Below are 16,124 nucleotides of genomic sequence, written 5' to 3' on the forward strand. Positions count from 1 at the left end.
TTGGACAGCACCACATTACAAACCAGGCAAATAGTACAAATGAGACAATACAGACGTGAGAAACAGCACAAAATCAGACAGAAAACAATTCCAGACTGTGAAGAGGCAACAGGGAGTACAGACATTTTATTTTATTTTTTATTTTTTCACCTACGTGACTTTACCGAAAGAACCAAAGAGTATGGATTCTTGCAGTCATGAAAACTTCAAATCTAGAATGCTTGGTGAGCTTTTATTTACCAGGGGGGGGTTGAAAACAACCTGATCATACAATACAAAACATGGTCTTAGCTGCAAAGGATGTCCTGGAATTAAACCAAAAAAACGCAGGAAAATCAAAGCATCAATAACACAAAGGCCACACAGACGAGATAGACAACATAGACGAGACGCTTTAAAAATACAAAAAATGTGTACGCAATTCAAATCTAGATACCCGCATGGCATAAAACGCAAGTTTCAACGAGACAGGTTGCGGACACCGTGATGTTCCAAATGAACGTGACAAACTGCGCGAGAGGGCCCACGGGGTGCTCGCGAATGCTCACGTTTTCAGTGTGCCGGACGTCATGAGCTCCGTGACGAGCACGATGCTGTGCTTGCCCTTCAGGGTGCTTTCCCATGAGTCGTAGAAGCGCACGATGCTCGGGTGTTGGAGGCCCTTCAGCATGTCTGCCTCTTCTCTGAAGCGCTGTTTCTCAGGCTTGCTCAGTTTCCTGTCCTGCACGACGCCCGCCACCGTCGTTCGCCCCCCGGTCGACAACACAGCACGTTACACACAGCAGCTCCGGCGGAAAATTGGTAAATAACGTAATAAGCCAGAGCCGCCTTCATTTTCATTCACGGTAAATTGGGCCGCATTCACCGGAACTGAATGCCACAAGTGGCACGATTTGTCTGTGCGAAGCCACAGAGTGAGCAGACATTATTACCCACTTCAGCAATACCAATTGCTGCTGGAATACACATTTCATGCAAAGAAGCAACAATGCAGTTACAAAACAATATTCATTGTCATCAGCCATGATCAATCCACTGCTGGGTAAGACCTCCATTTATTAAATTGTATTGTGTGCTACTCACGCACTTTCTTAAATTACAGAATGAAACAAAACCCGTGGTTTGGTTATAGGAATTAGAAAATCCAGCCATGCGAGAGTCCTAAGGACACGAAGCACCACACACGCAAAATATTTTCCCAGACCCACATTCAAAATAACGTTTGAATGATAAATGGAATTAATATTATGAGCCAATGTCCTTAAAAAGCCTGGCAGCCCAGTTCCTATGATCTTTTTTTCCCTCCCATCAGTCACCAGATGATAAACGTAAATTGTGAGTCTGCCTGTGCATGGTGAGATGATTTCATTTTCAAGTAAAGGAAGATGCAGCATACAAAGTACAGCCATCCCTTTGCTAATCTGCGGTTGACTTAATACATTGCCTGTGAAAATCCACAGCTCACACGATGGCTACTGAATATTTAACCATAAAAGTTACCCAATTATGCGCCTGTTTGGCATTTCCTGGGTCAATGCCACACTGGCAAACTGTGCAAGCGCACCAGATAATTAACCTACATCCATGTCCTTGCAGCAATGAATTAGTAACCGAGGGCTATGTAACACATTCCTGCGGAGGGAGCTGGTAGGAACGTTGGGTTGCTCGGTCAATGGCCAGGGTCAACGGCGGCGTGGTGCATTCCGCAAATATGCCCGACTGTGAGGGCGGGCACAAGCCGGCGTGAGTAGGTTAAACGTTGAGTTTTATAAGGGCACCACGGGGGTGACCAGCCCCTCCCCACCCAGCCCCATGCCTCCCACCCGCCACCCAGCCCCACCTTCCCCACCCAGCCCCTCCCAACCCTCCCCCTCCCCACCCGGCCCCTCCCATTTTTGGATGCACGACGGACGGACACAATAATCCCGTGGGCTGGTGTGACCAGGAGGTTCCTACTAGTAAAATACCTTTATATTATCCTCCCGAGTTGAACACAGATAAATATTACAGTAAGCAAGTATGCCTTAGTAGAAGGAGTCACCAATTCGTAAACATTACAGTGTCTCATTCACAGGGCATCTACTTGATACTGCTCAAATACTGCAGTGCATTGAACTATCATTTGTAAGACAAGCATTGCCCTCCTGACACTTTGTGCTCGGTATATTCTACTGGTGCAAAGCAAGTGCAGTCAAAGTGAGAATGCGGTAAATGCAAAGGCTTTGAAAATACAAACGATGGTTTTATAACCATTACAACAAATACAACGTGAAATTTTCTCGAGTCCACAGAAATTACTACACAGTGCGAGAATTTAACGATGTTCCACAAACAAATTATTACATTATAGATATTAGAGAGTAAATATGAAAGGTATTTATATTCTGCAGTACGTGCTCACCCAACATTTGGTGGAGTGGTGGGCAAACGTGGTTCTGAACCCAGTTTACTGCGTTATGAATCTGGTGACCTGAATCCAAATCCAAGCTATGACCAGTGTGGTGAAGTATGTCATACAGCCCTCAATGGAGGCTTTTATTCAGCACTGAACTGACAAAGGGCTGATCGTTTTTTAGGTATTAAGAGCCCATTGAGACCAGTGGTCTCTTCTCAAGGGAGCACGTGGCTTAAATAAATAAAAACAATAAACAATGATGAATGTTGCATTTGAACTAGGTGGAATATCAACCCCAGTGGCAAGCGTGTTAACCACACAAATCCAGCTCGCCCAGTCTGTTATTGCATTAGAGGATTGTACGCCATATGGACACCCATTTTAATAAATGCCATTTGGGCAGGGTTTCATAATCACATTATAGCAACTCTATGTTTAATGAAATCCACGAAGCTACGGATTGGAAAAAAAACCATTATACTATGCTAATTATGACGATCAAAGTCACTCTTAGGTTTTGACAAGAGTTTCAATTTGTTTTCACCAGAAACGAAATGCATCCAATTATACCACTTCGATCAATACACATTCCGAATATAATAGAATAACAGATGAACGGAACCTTCCAAAAAGTACACATTCACTACAGTATTCATTCAGTACTCTTATTAAAGATAAAATAGGCATTGATTTAAAAAATACACTTACAACCATTTGTAAATGTATTGACACATCTACGTTGGTGGATCGCGCAAATGTTGTACAACTAAGTAGGCATCGTTCACAGGGACTTAAAACCAAACCAACATGGGCCGGGAATCCATTGCTTCTACCTCCTGTGGCTACGTGTACTGCAAAAATAATGTTGACAAGACGTAAAACGTGCCTGCTGTCTCTTCTCGCCAACAACTTACACAGATATAAAGCTTTCGTGACTGCAGGGATTCATATTCTTGGTTCTTTCGGTAAAGTCATGTAGAAGGGAAATAATAAAATAATAAAAATAAAACATAATAAAATACAATTCTCACAATTGTATTTTATTATGTGACAATTGTATTTTATTATTTTTTATTATTTTATTATTTCCCTTCTACGTGACTTTACCAAAAGAACCAAGAAGATGAATCCCTGCAGTCACGAAAGCTTTAAATCGAAAAATAAAATAATAAATAATAAAAATATAAAACAATAAAATTATCATCAGATGATGATGATGACTGCTTGTGTTGCAGTCGAAACGTCGTGAGAATGTTATTGTTTTTTTATTGTTTCCCTTCTACGTGACTTTACCGAAAGAACCAAGAATATAAGGTACACAGACTTTACAGGCAACCTTGAAGGTCATCCAGTATAGTCTGGGATATGCCAAGGCCATCTCACACCGGAAAATCTCCCAATGGGCACTGGACAAATGCTCACCACCCGCTTTGCATTTGCCTCGGAGCATGCACCAAAATAAAATAAAAACCCCACCAAAGGTATTTCTGGGTCAAACCCTTGAAAACATGCCAATCAACAATCAGAGTAATAGAAGCAAGCCATAAGCTGATTTCGGGTTAGAGGCACTAATCTTTCCTTATTAACTGTACTATTAGTTTTATTATTACAGTGCAATGAGGAGCTGCCCAGAGGAACATTTTCCTATAGGTCAACCATTACTAAAGTTAATCAAACCTCTGTCAATTTATATGTGCTCCAGCCACAATGTCAAATCAGAAGTTATACTTTTGTAGGCGTATAATTATCATCCATGAGATTGTGGGAAGGCGGCGGTGGCTTGGTGAAGCCTTGATCGAGCAGTGATTTGACCAAAGTTGATGATAATCCATAATTACTACCCACAAGAGCCCACCATTGTGCTCATCTTCCAAAGCCAAAATTGGGATATTATCTGAATCTATTACATGTTCTTTTCCTGAACGCCTAACTGGATTAAGTTGGCCTGTACTGAGACGATCACATCTCTCTGGAACAAATTTTCAAAATGCAACACAGCGCTTGGGGATATAGACAATGATTTGGCCAACCAGTGCACATTAAATTCATGCTCAAATGGTGATTTCCTTGCGCTTTGCATGCTTTGGAAAATTACAGACACGGCCGACTACGCGACCGTGGCCAGTCAACTGGGGTTGTTATTGCTTCAAGCGCCGTTCACCAGAAGCGACGAACGACTGTCTGTCTGTGTAAAGCCACAATGGAATGCTAATCATTGCACAGCTGAGCTGAACCCGGTGGACTCCTACTTGTGATGAACTTTGAATGGGGGTAAATTTTTGCTTTTGTACAATGCAGTGAAGCACATACAGTACACGGGAAAGGGGGATTCTGGCACGAGTGAAAACCTTTGCGGCAAAATATCTTGCAGTAGAGAAAAAAACTCCTCTTATCCGCGCCGCACTATATTGTCCGCAGCAGCTGTACGCATGTTGAACTTCTTTCGCAACGTACGGAGCCAACCATGTTCGTCGGAGGTGATAGGAGTTTCCAAGGAAACTCCTATTATCCACGGTACTATTTCTTCCTATGATCTACAATTATTCACGATTTTGCCCGTTGTGCCGAGTGAAGGGGCTTCCAAATATTGGAGTTTACCGCAGATAAAGGGTCGTGCGGAAAATTACTCCGAATATCGGCTTTTTTTCATTTGAAAAAATGTGATATGACCAAAGCAATTTCACCGGCAGCACTGAACTTGATCACGAGACAGACACAAATAAACTCAATGAGACACGGAGTCAGAAACATATATGGATACACAGAGAGTCAGAGACAAACATGCAGACTGTTGGGGAAAATGACAGGTAGCACAATACACTTTAAAAAATAGATGTCTGCACCCTTGTTCTCCTGCTCAAATAGCAGCAACATGAAACACTCGGTTGAGCCATATCCATCTGATCAAAGGTAAGTCCCAATTACCTGGGCAATTCCGAACGTCCATTCATCTACACAACACTCAGAAGGTGATTAAATCTAGCCTAGGCCATTACTTTCTTGCCACATACACTATCCAAAGATTAACTGAAAACATGTACAGGACTTTAATTGTATTCTATCCTAAGACCCAAATAATCCCAGTGGCTTCAACTCCAGAAGACTGACAGACAAACAAGTAAAGATCAATGTCAACAAACGTGATATCATCAGCAGTCAACATTCGCAATTCAGACTTTGCCAACATATAACGACAAAGACCATGATCCACTATTAAAGCAGACAATTCATAAAAATAATTAAACATAACTGATAACACGCACATTTAAATAATCAGACGCAATGTTTGATCGAGAACTCAAGAGGCACAGTGGTGAGCACGCCCATACCTCGCAATTTACTTTGAAGCCAGTGGCATAACCACCTTTAACAGTGCATTTGATTCTGCAGCGTGAGCAGGCCTCAAACCAACAATCTTAGCAGGGATCAACGAATTCGTAGGTCCTCCCAGAGCTTATCACTATGCGTAGATTGAAACACCGTCTTCAGCTACCCTAGGCACCCTTTCCAACCGAGACGTTCCATTTTGGCAAGGGATTAAAACTAGGTCAAATATTTGAGTCAATAAAATATAAGATCAACATTTTGGCTTCAAGCAGCCTCCACTGGGACTTACGAGTACACAGAACAAAGCCTCAACAGTTCACCAGTCACCCTACACACTCCGGCAGGTTTGCTTTTATACCATACACCGCTGAGGTTCCTCAAATGACGATAGGGAATCTCTAACTGGTCCATCGGCAGCCATAGCACAACTGATATCCAGATATGTAACATGGGATATGTTTCTGCCAATGGGATGACTAACCAGATTTCTCCAGGAAAGTAAGATGAAACTTGTCTAATTGCATGATAGCCCTTTGTACAGCCCTTTGTCAATCCACTGCTGAATGAAAGCCTCCCCACACCGTGTGGGTTGGACTATACTTCACTGTGACTGTCAGTGTATGTTCGTAAAGGCAGGGAACATAGAGTGACAGAGCACAGAAGTTTAGCGCAACAATGGAATATTTTCCGCCCATTTGCTCCAATGCACGATTGGACGAATGTACTAATTTGACAAAACGATCTGTTTTCATTGCTTATCAATCATGACAATTACAGATACATAACAAATTCACCCAATTTAGTAATTCGTATTACAACGTTTGTTCGGTTGGGTATTCATATCTTTTGGCTCCAATGGACAAAATAACATAACTTCAGCACTTCAAATGAAAGTATAAAAAAATTGTATTGCCATTTGAACCTTATGGCGGGGATCCCGGGGTCCCGAATAAACGGAACTCAAAATGGTAATTAAGTCATTTATTATTGGCGACTCCGTCCCACCGCGCGCATATATGCCGCGACCCACCTGGCGCTAATCATTCTGTGGTCATGTCGTCCAAGCGAAGTAGCGAGGACAAATGCGCAGAAGAAACAAAACTTTGAAACTTTCATTAGCGCATTGTGTAGAACTCGTCGAGAGGAATAGATTGCCATATCGTTGGCGTTCAACAGACATGAAATGTTGTCGCAATGCAGTTTATGCGAGAGCCGGGGGCTTATGGGACCCCAGTGTCCCGCCATGAGGTTCATTTGTTATACAACAAATAATGAATTTTTGGCAACAATATAAATTAGAAAGCAAAACAATTCCAGTCCACGTACATCTGCATAATACCCTTTTGAGATTAAATCCAGGTGCACCAACCACAATGTAATTCTAATCCACGTCCTTTTTCATGCCATGGCTGGCATACAAAGTAAAAAAATGTGCTACAAAAATGGCCCACCTACAGCAGTAACAGTAGTAGTAGTTTCCATTATTTAACCAGATGAAGGATCACAGAGACAAGGCTCTGTTGACAGCAGACCTTTTATAAGTCATTCAACCAATAGCGTGTGTTGAAGCTGAACTGAATAAAGAACGTGACATTGAGCTACAGCAAAACTGGAAAAGAGATCTACAGTGCTCTAGCATAATTGCAATCGCACTAATCAATCAAAACGTATAATTAAGCGTCTGAACCGCAGCCAGCCCTGAACCCGGTTGAACTTGTAATTGAAAGCCTCGAAGGAGAATTGCATTAGCATCACTAAATTAAGCCCTCTGAATGAAAACTACAGCTGCGAACTTTTTTTTGTTACGGTGGAGCGTGTGTGTGCGTGTGTGGGGGGAGCGGTGGTGTAGCGGTTAGCGCGCTGCGCTACGAACCCGGCGACCGGAGTTTGCTTCCCGCTCACGGCCAACGCCAGTGACGATTATCTGAACCGGTCCTGGGCCACCCCTAGGTCGACTCTGCCTCAAATGAGTACCTAGTGCGGTGTGTAAACATCGCCATTAGGGAGACAAAGGCAGTCAGTCGGGTGTGATGCTGGCCACCCGCCCCCTCGTGTGCCATGCTGCCCTTCATAGGTGCTCACTATATGCCTCAACAGTCTGTTTTTGGAGGCGCATGCAAAGGGGGCGGGGGGGGGAAGGAAAAGGATTTTTTTTGTTGTTGCTGGCTCTGGTCCTGAAACGCTGTCAAGGGAGACGCACCTGGCAATAGCATTGTCAGCACACGATAAATCATTCAAGTATGCTTTGTCTGCCTTTTGTGGAATCTCTGAATGCCTCCACCCGGTTTGGTTTCAATCCGAAATCCTGCTAAAAAAAAAAATATGCAGATTTTTTTTCTTGTTCCCATTGACCCCGAGATAAGTATAGACGCACACGGCGTAATATTCTAAAATAAGTAACGCTTTCTAATGCCTAACAAAAAATATGCTTTACGAACAACAATAGGAAAAAAAATGGGTGGAGTCAATACATTGTTGTGTATTTCTGCCCGTGATTTTAACCCGAGTCGCTGACTGTCTGTGTGACAAGAGCAAACGAGCAAATTGCTGACCAACAATTGTCATCTGTTGGACTTTTAAATAACGTCTCTTTGATCGATGCGGCGGGTATGTGGCTGGAGATGGTGGTAAAGATCACATTTGTTTTGCTTGTTTAAACACTGGTAGGTGTCACTGCAAACAGCAGCTGGTCGCGTTATAAAAAGAAAACCCTTTTTAAAAAAACATGAAGCTCTTTTCATTAAAAAAACAAGCTTTCAGAAAGAGCACTTACAATGAACACTCCATAGGCATACATTATATTACAAAGAAATATCGAACCACAATACAGACAATATGCGGGCAAAATGAGCGTAACAATGATTAATTATCAGGGAGCTCAATGAGCGCACCACTGACAATGCTCCTCATATATTAAGTTAAAACAAATACTTTAAACTCGGCATCCTTCAGCTGTTCATATATTAATAGGACTGGGGAATTGCAGAAATTCTAAACATGCATACTACTACTATTCTTGGTTCTTTCGGTAAAGTCACGTAGAAGGGAAATAAGAAAATAAGAAAAATATAAAACAATAAAAATCCTCACGACGTTTCGACTGCAACACAAGCAATCATCATCAGGTGTGAAATCTGATGATGATTGCTTGTGTTGCAGTCGAAACGTCGTGAGAATTTGTATTGTTTTATATTCATATTATTTTATTGTTTCCCTTCTACGTGACTTTACCAAAAGAACCAAGAATATGAATCCCTGCAGTCACGGAAGCTTTCAATCAAAATGCATACTACCATTTAAGGTATATTTAAATAATCGCTCAAGTTATCATGTCCCCTCTCAAGGAACCACATCACAAAGAGAGGATCCCCCTGTGACTAATTATAATTGGAGACCGATGCCAGCTGATGTCATATCTGTTTGTAAATGTCAATACACGCCGACATAATTTACTACGCACTAGACCAAGAACCCCAATCAATCGCATCCTGCTCTGTGTAAAGAAGATTTAAAGCATGATCTCACACTTCACATATTACAGTCGTCACACTAAAGTCATAATCCGCAGTACAGCCAATGCACTTGATTTTGTTTTGTTGCAGGGCAGTGCGACACCGAATTCCTGCAAACAATACGTAATTTGTTGGCATATACTTCATGTCATCCTTACGGGAGCTGGGACATTTAAGTGGTAAAATATATATTATTTAATATTTTTTAATGTGACGATGGAACGTTTTTGCTCAAAACATTCCTACGACATATTCAGAAATGGGAAAGGTACTGCTGATTCTTGCATAATACCCCAGTGGTCAGGTAGAGCGTTTAGTGTTTTCATCATTAAGTATGCATGGTTTTTCCAAGTCTGACTGACAGCTTATTGCCGCAACGTCTGGACAGCGGAGAGGGTGGCACAAAAGCAGCAAAACGATCCGTTCCTGTAACACTCCTGCAAGTGATGCTTATTTTGAAGGGCCCATCAATCACCGGAGTTTAATTGTAACCTGCTTTTAAAATAACCACAACACTCTCACAAAGTTTGAACTCAGCGGACACACACCAAACACAGTGTGTGTATAGCCTTCACTGTGCCACTTTATCCATACACGCATACATAGAAAAACACTGAGTGCCTTGCTGAGCTAAACTTGCAGAGCAAATACTTCAGAATAAATTGTCCCGATTCAACTTCAAATGACAGCAATTCTTTTTTACAAGCAGTAAGCAGCAGCACTTTCTCAGAGATTCAGTGTACTGTATGCTGTAAATATAAAACATGCACGCTGCGTGCGCACATTAGATAATGGACTTTGCAGCTGCTAACAGCAGCACACCAATTTAACAGCGCGGTGCAGCAAACCGCAATGAATGGCTCCAGGAAAACCACAGTGAACCTCAAGACCTTTCGTAGTACGGTTGAAATGTTGGTCCAGTTGGTTCATTAGTAATTTCCATACAGGAAGAAACTGCAGCGCCCAGGGAAAAATCCATACGCTTCAGGAACTAACATCAAAATACCTGATCCACGTTTGTTTTCAGGGCTAGACAAAGGGTAGTCTTATACCAAAATTATCGTCATTAACCCTCCAGCATCCAACAAGAATGTCATGTTTACAAAGATAATATTTACATGTGCCAATGAATTGATTTAATTATGGTCAATAAGGCTCAACATTGGTGGTTTAGCTGATGAAGCGCAAAGCAGCTTGAGCGAAACGTCATATATTGATGCCGAATTAAGTGATTGAGTATTTAGCCACCGGGTGACCTTCAGTGGTGAGAATGTGATGATTACATTGGCATATATAACATTATCTTCGTAAACATTACAACCATGTGAGGTGGTGGAGGCCTAACACCATCCCACCTTAAACTTACAAGCCAACTGGTCACCTACACAAATAAGTCAATGATTGTTACTCACTATATATTTAGTGCATTTTACGTGGCCTATATTACCAAATTCACAAGGCCAACAACCACTCTCGATCTCGTTGCTATGTGGGTAAATTCACGTAACTCTATCTCCCTTCTACAGCCAAACTATAATCATTTGTGAATTAGTCAATTCGTGAAAGCCTTATACTGCCTTAATGGCACAAATGCCAAATATACTAAATTCGAATTACCATCAGAAAACATCAACAGACTCGAACCATCTCTCCCCACGCCACCACCGTCGCACGCCCTCACCTGCAGTTCACACCAGGCCACCTCGACCCAGGTCTCCGTGTCCAGCCCCTTGTACACCGTCTTAAAGGAGCCACGACCCAGCTCGATGTCAAACTTGAGGAAGCGGCCGTCAGTCGACGTGTCGATGGCCTTCATCTCCGCCTCCTCTTCCTCCTTCTCGCGCTTCGCCGTGGCCGCCGCAGCATCCGCCAGGGCCGCCTCGACGCTAGAGGAACGCCTTCGAGCCGACGACTGCGATTGCTGCTGCTGCTGCTGCTCCTGCAGCTGCTGCCGGCGGACGAACACCGGGCTGGGCACCCCGGGCTCGCGATCAGACTCGCACGCATCCCCGTGCAGCACCGCACAAACGGCCCCGCTCTCCTCCTCCTCCTCCTGCACCTCATCTGCTTGTCGTTCACAGGTCTTGTTCGCCTTACCATTGCTGCCCCCGCTGTTGTTGTTGTTTCTGACATCGCTGCAGTCCCCGCCCGTAATTTCTGCACATCCCTGCTCCCCAGTGTCCGCGACCTCTCGATTGTCATCAACGTTCGTTCGCCCTCTATTACCGTCGGCGGCCGATTCCGCTCCTCCGTCGCCGACAGAATCATGGCCCGTAGCCCGGCAGCGTGCGTCGTGACTCGCTGGCTTTGCCCCTCCCCGGGCCGCGTGACCCACTTTCGGGCACGTCCGAGGCAGCAACGCCGGCGGTGACAGCGACGACACAGCGTCCTCGCGTCTGGCGAAGGGTCGGTCTGCGGAGGGCCAGGCGGCTGGCCTGCGCAACGTCGAGTCGAGCGAGCGCCGCGTTCCGCACGCGCGTCTCTCAGGGACGGGGACGCCCTGTGGCACCGCCGTCGCCATCGTCTCAGACGACGAGGAGAGAGAGGCACAACGCTTCGGCATGCCGGCACGGGCGGTGCGGCGAGACCTCCTCAGAGGCTCCGCTACACTCGCCTCTTCATGTCTGCGCTCAGCCGCTGAGGCTGTGAATGCTAATGCCCCTGCTGTCTCCAATGATGATGATGCTGCTGCTGCTGATGTTGGTGGTGATGGCAATATTGCTAAAATTCGTGGTGATGCCAATGATGATGATGACGCTGTGTAAGGAGATGGCTCAGCTGCAGCTGACGATGCTGCTGCTGCTATTGCCGTCACTAATGACGATGGTGATGATGCTGACGATGTTGGGGGTGACAGTGATGATGCCAAATTTGGTGGTGATGTCAATGCTAATGATGATGATGTGGTAGCCGGGGCTACAGAAGGAGATGCCTTTTCCCGAGATCGAGATGGTCGTTCTTGTTCTATCTGCGACATCACCCGTTTACAATTAAAGAAAATAATACAACTAGACAGTAGATATAGAACGGTGTTCCACCTAGCCTTCCTTGTTTACCTTAGCCGAGCCCCATGATGAATTCTCAGAATCTGTCAAAGAAAATAAAACAGAATAAAACAAATATACCTATAGAACTCTCACGGCAATAGTATCTCAGTGAGGGTATTGCAACCCTCGGATGGCAATAGACAATGGCTATGGTTTAATGATATTTTTACCAACAAAAATACTGTACATCGCATGTAAGTCTCGAGAAACAAACGTGAAATGCAACAGAAACACAAACAGATGCCAGCGGTAACCTGCATTGACCAAATTATGTTTTACTGCAGGTCATCATAAACGTATAACATCTCGGTGAAAATACAATTTTGCTTTTAAAAAAACGTCACGTGAACCTTTAGCATTGGCCATAAACAGACGCTTACACATGTATCGTGGACTCGCGTTGGCAATGGGCCAAAGCGACGATCTGATATGCGCTTCAAACAATGTCATGCTCTCATGAAGAATATACATGTAAATTGTGTTTAGTGTACATGTGTGCATATAATTTGCAATCAAAGGCCAGTGGGTTTTTTTGCAATAATTTTTTAAATATTACATTTAGTCCAATGCGGCTCCGTCAATTGCGCTGATGTACATACAGTCCACTGATGTGACGACAGGACAAAAATGAAATGCGCGTTTTGAGTCGAAGCGTACAGAGGAACTGATTTTAACCCCCCTTGAGCCGTAATAAACAAGCAAACACCACTCTACCGCGAGATAACGTGCCAGGCAACACAGCTAAGTGCATTCACTACATACCGCAGTGACTGCAATGACTGAACAGACAACAACAACAGCAAACACCACACGGTGTTTCCACGGTGGCGAGGAGATAGATGTGAGCACGGCAGCAGGATTACATTCTTGCAACAACAACAACAACGACAAAACATCCAGTCACATAAATTGCCCGGTGGATTTCCCTTCCACACTAAGCGTGCACTCAATCGCGTGCGCACTGCAATGCAACGTTGTCTGTCATCCCACCGGTGAAGAGAGAACTCCCCACCTTCTGAAAGGCAGGTACCGTAATTGTGACTCGGTAAATGATTGCCCTGTTGTGTAAACGACGGTGGGCATCGTAATCATCGCGCTGCACGCGAGAATCGAAACAGAGACGCAATTTAATCAATAGTTGACAAACGAATCTAAAAAGGCAGCAGACGCACACAAACGACAGCCAATTTGTGCGTACGCTCCAATAACCACCCTCCCAAGTTGTAGATTAGAAATGATATGGATGGTCGACCACACCACGCTGTACAGTGCCGTGTTACACACGTGTGCGGAGGACGGTAACACACACACACACGTTGGACTTTAATGGGTGAGTGAATGAATGAGCCGCGGCAAAAGGGGGTCGTGTCTAGGAGCAGTAACAGCTCATTAAAGACAGCTGGTTGCGCCATGCTACACTCGAGGTGTGTGTGTGTGTGCACAGTACAGTACCGCAGACTCTAACGAGGTGAGTGTTGTTGGTAAGCTGCATTTAATAAATAATAAAGCCGTTTTAGAACAATTCATTCAGGAAATCCTCATTGAGTTCCAAGACTCTTTTATCCAATAGGGTCTCTGGCCGCATTGTGCTCATTTGGCTAAGTCCATGAATGTTTGGAATGTGGGAAGAACCAGAATTGCCGAAAGACAATGCACATGTTTTACATTACACACACACATCTTTGCATACCTGTCAACCCCTTATCAGTGCCCTACCTTATTACAGACCAATTCAGACCGTATTGGTCACCCCGTGCACCTTATACATCTCAACGCTCATACTACAAAGTCCCATCACAAGAGAGAAACACAAACAAAGACACGAACAATGTTACCGTTTTGAAACGGCTGTACGCCACCGTATGGACCTGAAAACCCAATTTCCCTGTACAATACGAGATATAAACCGTATGGGTTGACAGGTATGTATTTGAAATATCTTGAGATCAGAAATTGGGAGGGCAATCAGGGTGATTTGGTCGTAGCAAAAGCTCATAGATTGAGGCTGGCTTTGTCTACATATTGAGCATTTATTAATTGGCTTTTTGCTTTACTTATAAACAGGCCAAATCATTTAAATTCTACAAATAAAACACACCGTAAGTTTACACTTATTCACCAAATCCTGTTCACTAATTCCCAGAAGAAGATTGAGGCTGGATTTGTCTACATAATGAGCATTTACCAATTGGCTTCGTTTCTTTACTTATAAACAGGCCAAATCACTTGAATTCTACAAATAAAACACACCGTATGTTTGCACTTATTCACCAAATCCTGTTCACTTATTCCCAGAAGAAGAAAAAAAACCTGTAAGCATATCCTGGTGTTGATTCCAATCGCTTTTTAAAGCACTGTATACATACAGTATTTTTTATACATCCTTATCGATATATATTATTTAAGTTTACATTAACTAAAACTCCCCGAACCCGTAGTTGCATAGAAGTGTTACTCATACAATATGCACGTGCGCAGCATAGCCTCCTGTTTAAAACATCACATGTCATCAACCTTGTGGCACACTTGCTCAAGTTTAATGAACAAACAAACAACCCACACGGTTTATACCCCTTATTCTTGTACAGGGAAATTGAGTTTTCAGGTCCATACGGCGACGTACAGCCGTTTCAACACGGGCAAAACAATGTTGTCTATTTTTTGTGTTTCTCCATTGCGATGGGACTCTGTAGGATGAACGTTGATATTCATAAGCTGCACGTGGTGACCAATACGGTCTGAATTGTCCTTTAATAAAGCGCAATGATAAGGGGTTTGACAGGTATGAAAGTCGTGGACAAGTAGCTGCTGTGTAGCTATGGGAGAAGATCCGTTTTGGTTTCTCGCGGGTTCAATTAAATAACCAATTAGATAGGTGTGTCATGAACACGCGTAACCCACGCGGATTTCATTTGCTGATAAGGATTATTTATAACCAAGGCATTGTGACAGAAATGCAGAAAATGAACTGTTATACTGTACGCACTATACTTTCTTTGGTCCCGTGTCTAACCAATGTGAAGTATGGTCAAACAATGGACTATCAGAATAGCTGCTAAACATGATCATTAAACGCAAGTTATATTATTACACACACTAGCTACAGTTGTTAATGTAAATACACTACAGTACGTCGTCAGTACTCCTTATGAAATATATATCTACAATTTAAAAAGGAACATTTAACTTGCATCAATGAAGGATGCACATGTGAACACACACGTGCATCTGTGCAACGTATTTACAATTACAAATTAAAACGTTAAAAACATTCGGATCAATCAAGTGAATGGGACAAGGGTTTCGAGAGCATGTCAAACATCACTTAAGCTTTATAGATTTCTAGAAACCACTAAAACTATACTCCATCTCCTCCGACCGTAACACAGCAATCGTTCGATTATGATCATTAGATTAATTATACTCTAATAGGAAGTATCACTGTTAAGCAGTATTACGAGTCTAAAATGCTTTGTACTACTCCCACCACACAATGAGGTAAAATAAATAAATATACTTTTCATAGCAAACAATATACTCACGTTTTACATCCGCGTCGAATGCCGCTTATATCAACAAACGACATTAATCGTTTTCTCTACGATTACGTTGCTTATTTACCGTTGTGAACGTTATCTGTAACGAATTGCTTCTATTGGAGTCGTGTTATATTGTTGCTGTTACGGGCTGCGCCAAGCCAACGCCGCAGCTGCCAGAGAGCGCGCGCGAGCTACGCCGGCCACCCACTACTGAGGGCGCGCGCGCGCGGGTAGGCGGGGCCACCCCGATAATGGGGGAGGGGCAGTAAAAAAAGGCGGGACTACGCGTGTACGAGCCCGCTCA

The 16,124-nt window shown here is 43.5% G+C and overlaps 1 protein-coding gene across 3 annotated transcripts in view; it reads right to left on the minus strand.

Annotated features, from left to right (window-relative positions):
- Nucleotides 1-16,015, minus strand: part of LOC144731722 (uncharacterized) — a 69,725-nt gene extending 53,710 nt beyond the window's left edge. For all 3 annotated transcript variants that reach the window (XM_078612917.1, XM_078612916.1, XM_078612915.1), the window contains exons 1-3: nt 15,824-16,015; nt 10,916-12,322; nt 549-721 (exon numbers count right to left, since the gene is read on the minus strand). In XM_078612917.1, coding sequence (XP_078469043.1) covers nt 549-721; nt 10,916-12,211 — 1,469 coding nt within the window. In that variant the 5' untranslated portion in view covers nt 12,212-12,322; nt 15,824-16,015. The remainder of the gene's footprint in view (nt 1-548; nt 722-10,915; nt 12,323-15,823) is intronic.
- Nucleotides 16,016-16,124: the final 109 nt, after the last annotated feature.

This window comes from Lampetra planeri, chromosome 40, assembly GCF_965212315.1.
Source record: "Lampetra planeri chromosome 40, kcLamPlan1.2.h2, whole genome shotgun sequence".
NCBI classification, from domain to species: Eukaryota; Metazoa; Chordata; class Hyperoartia; order Petromyzontiformes; family Petromyzontidae; genus Lampetra; species Lampetra planeri.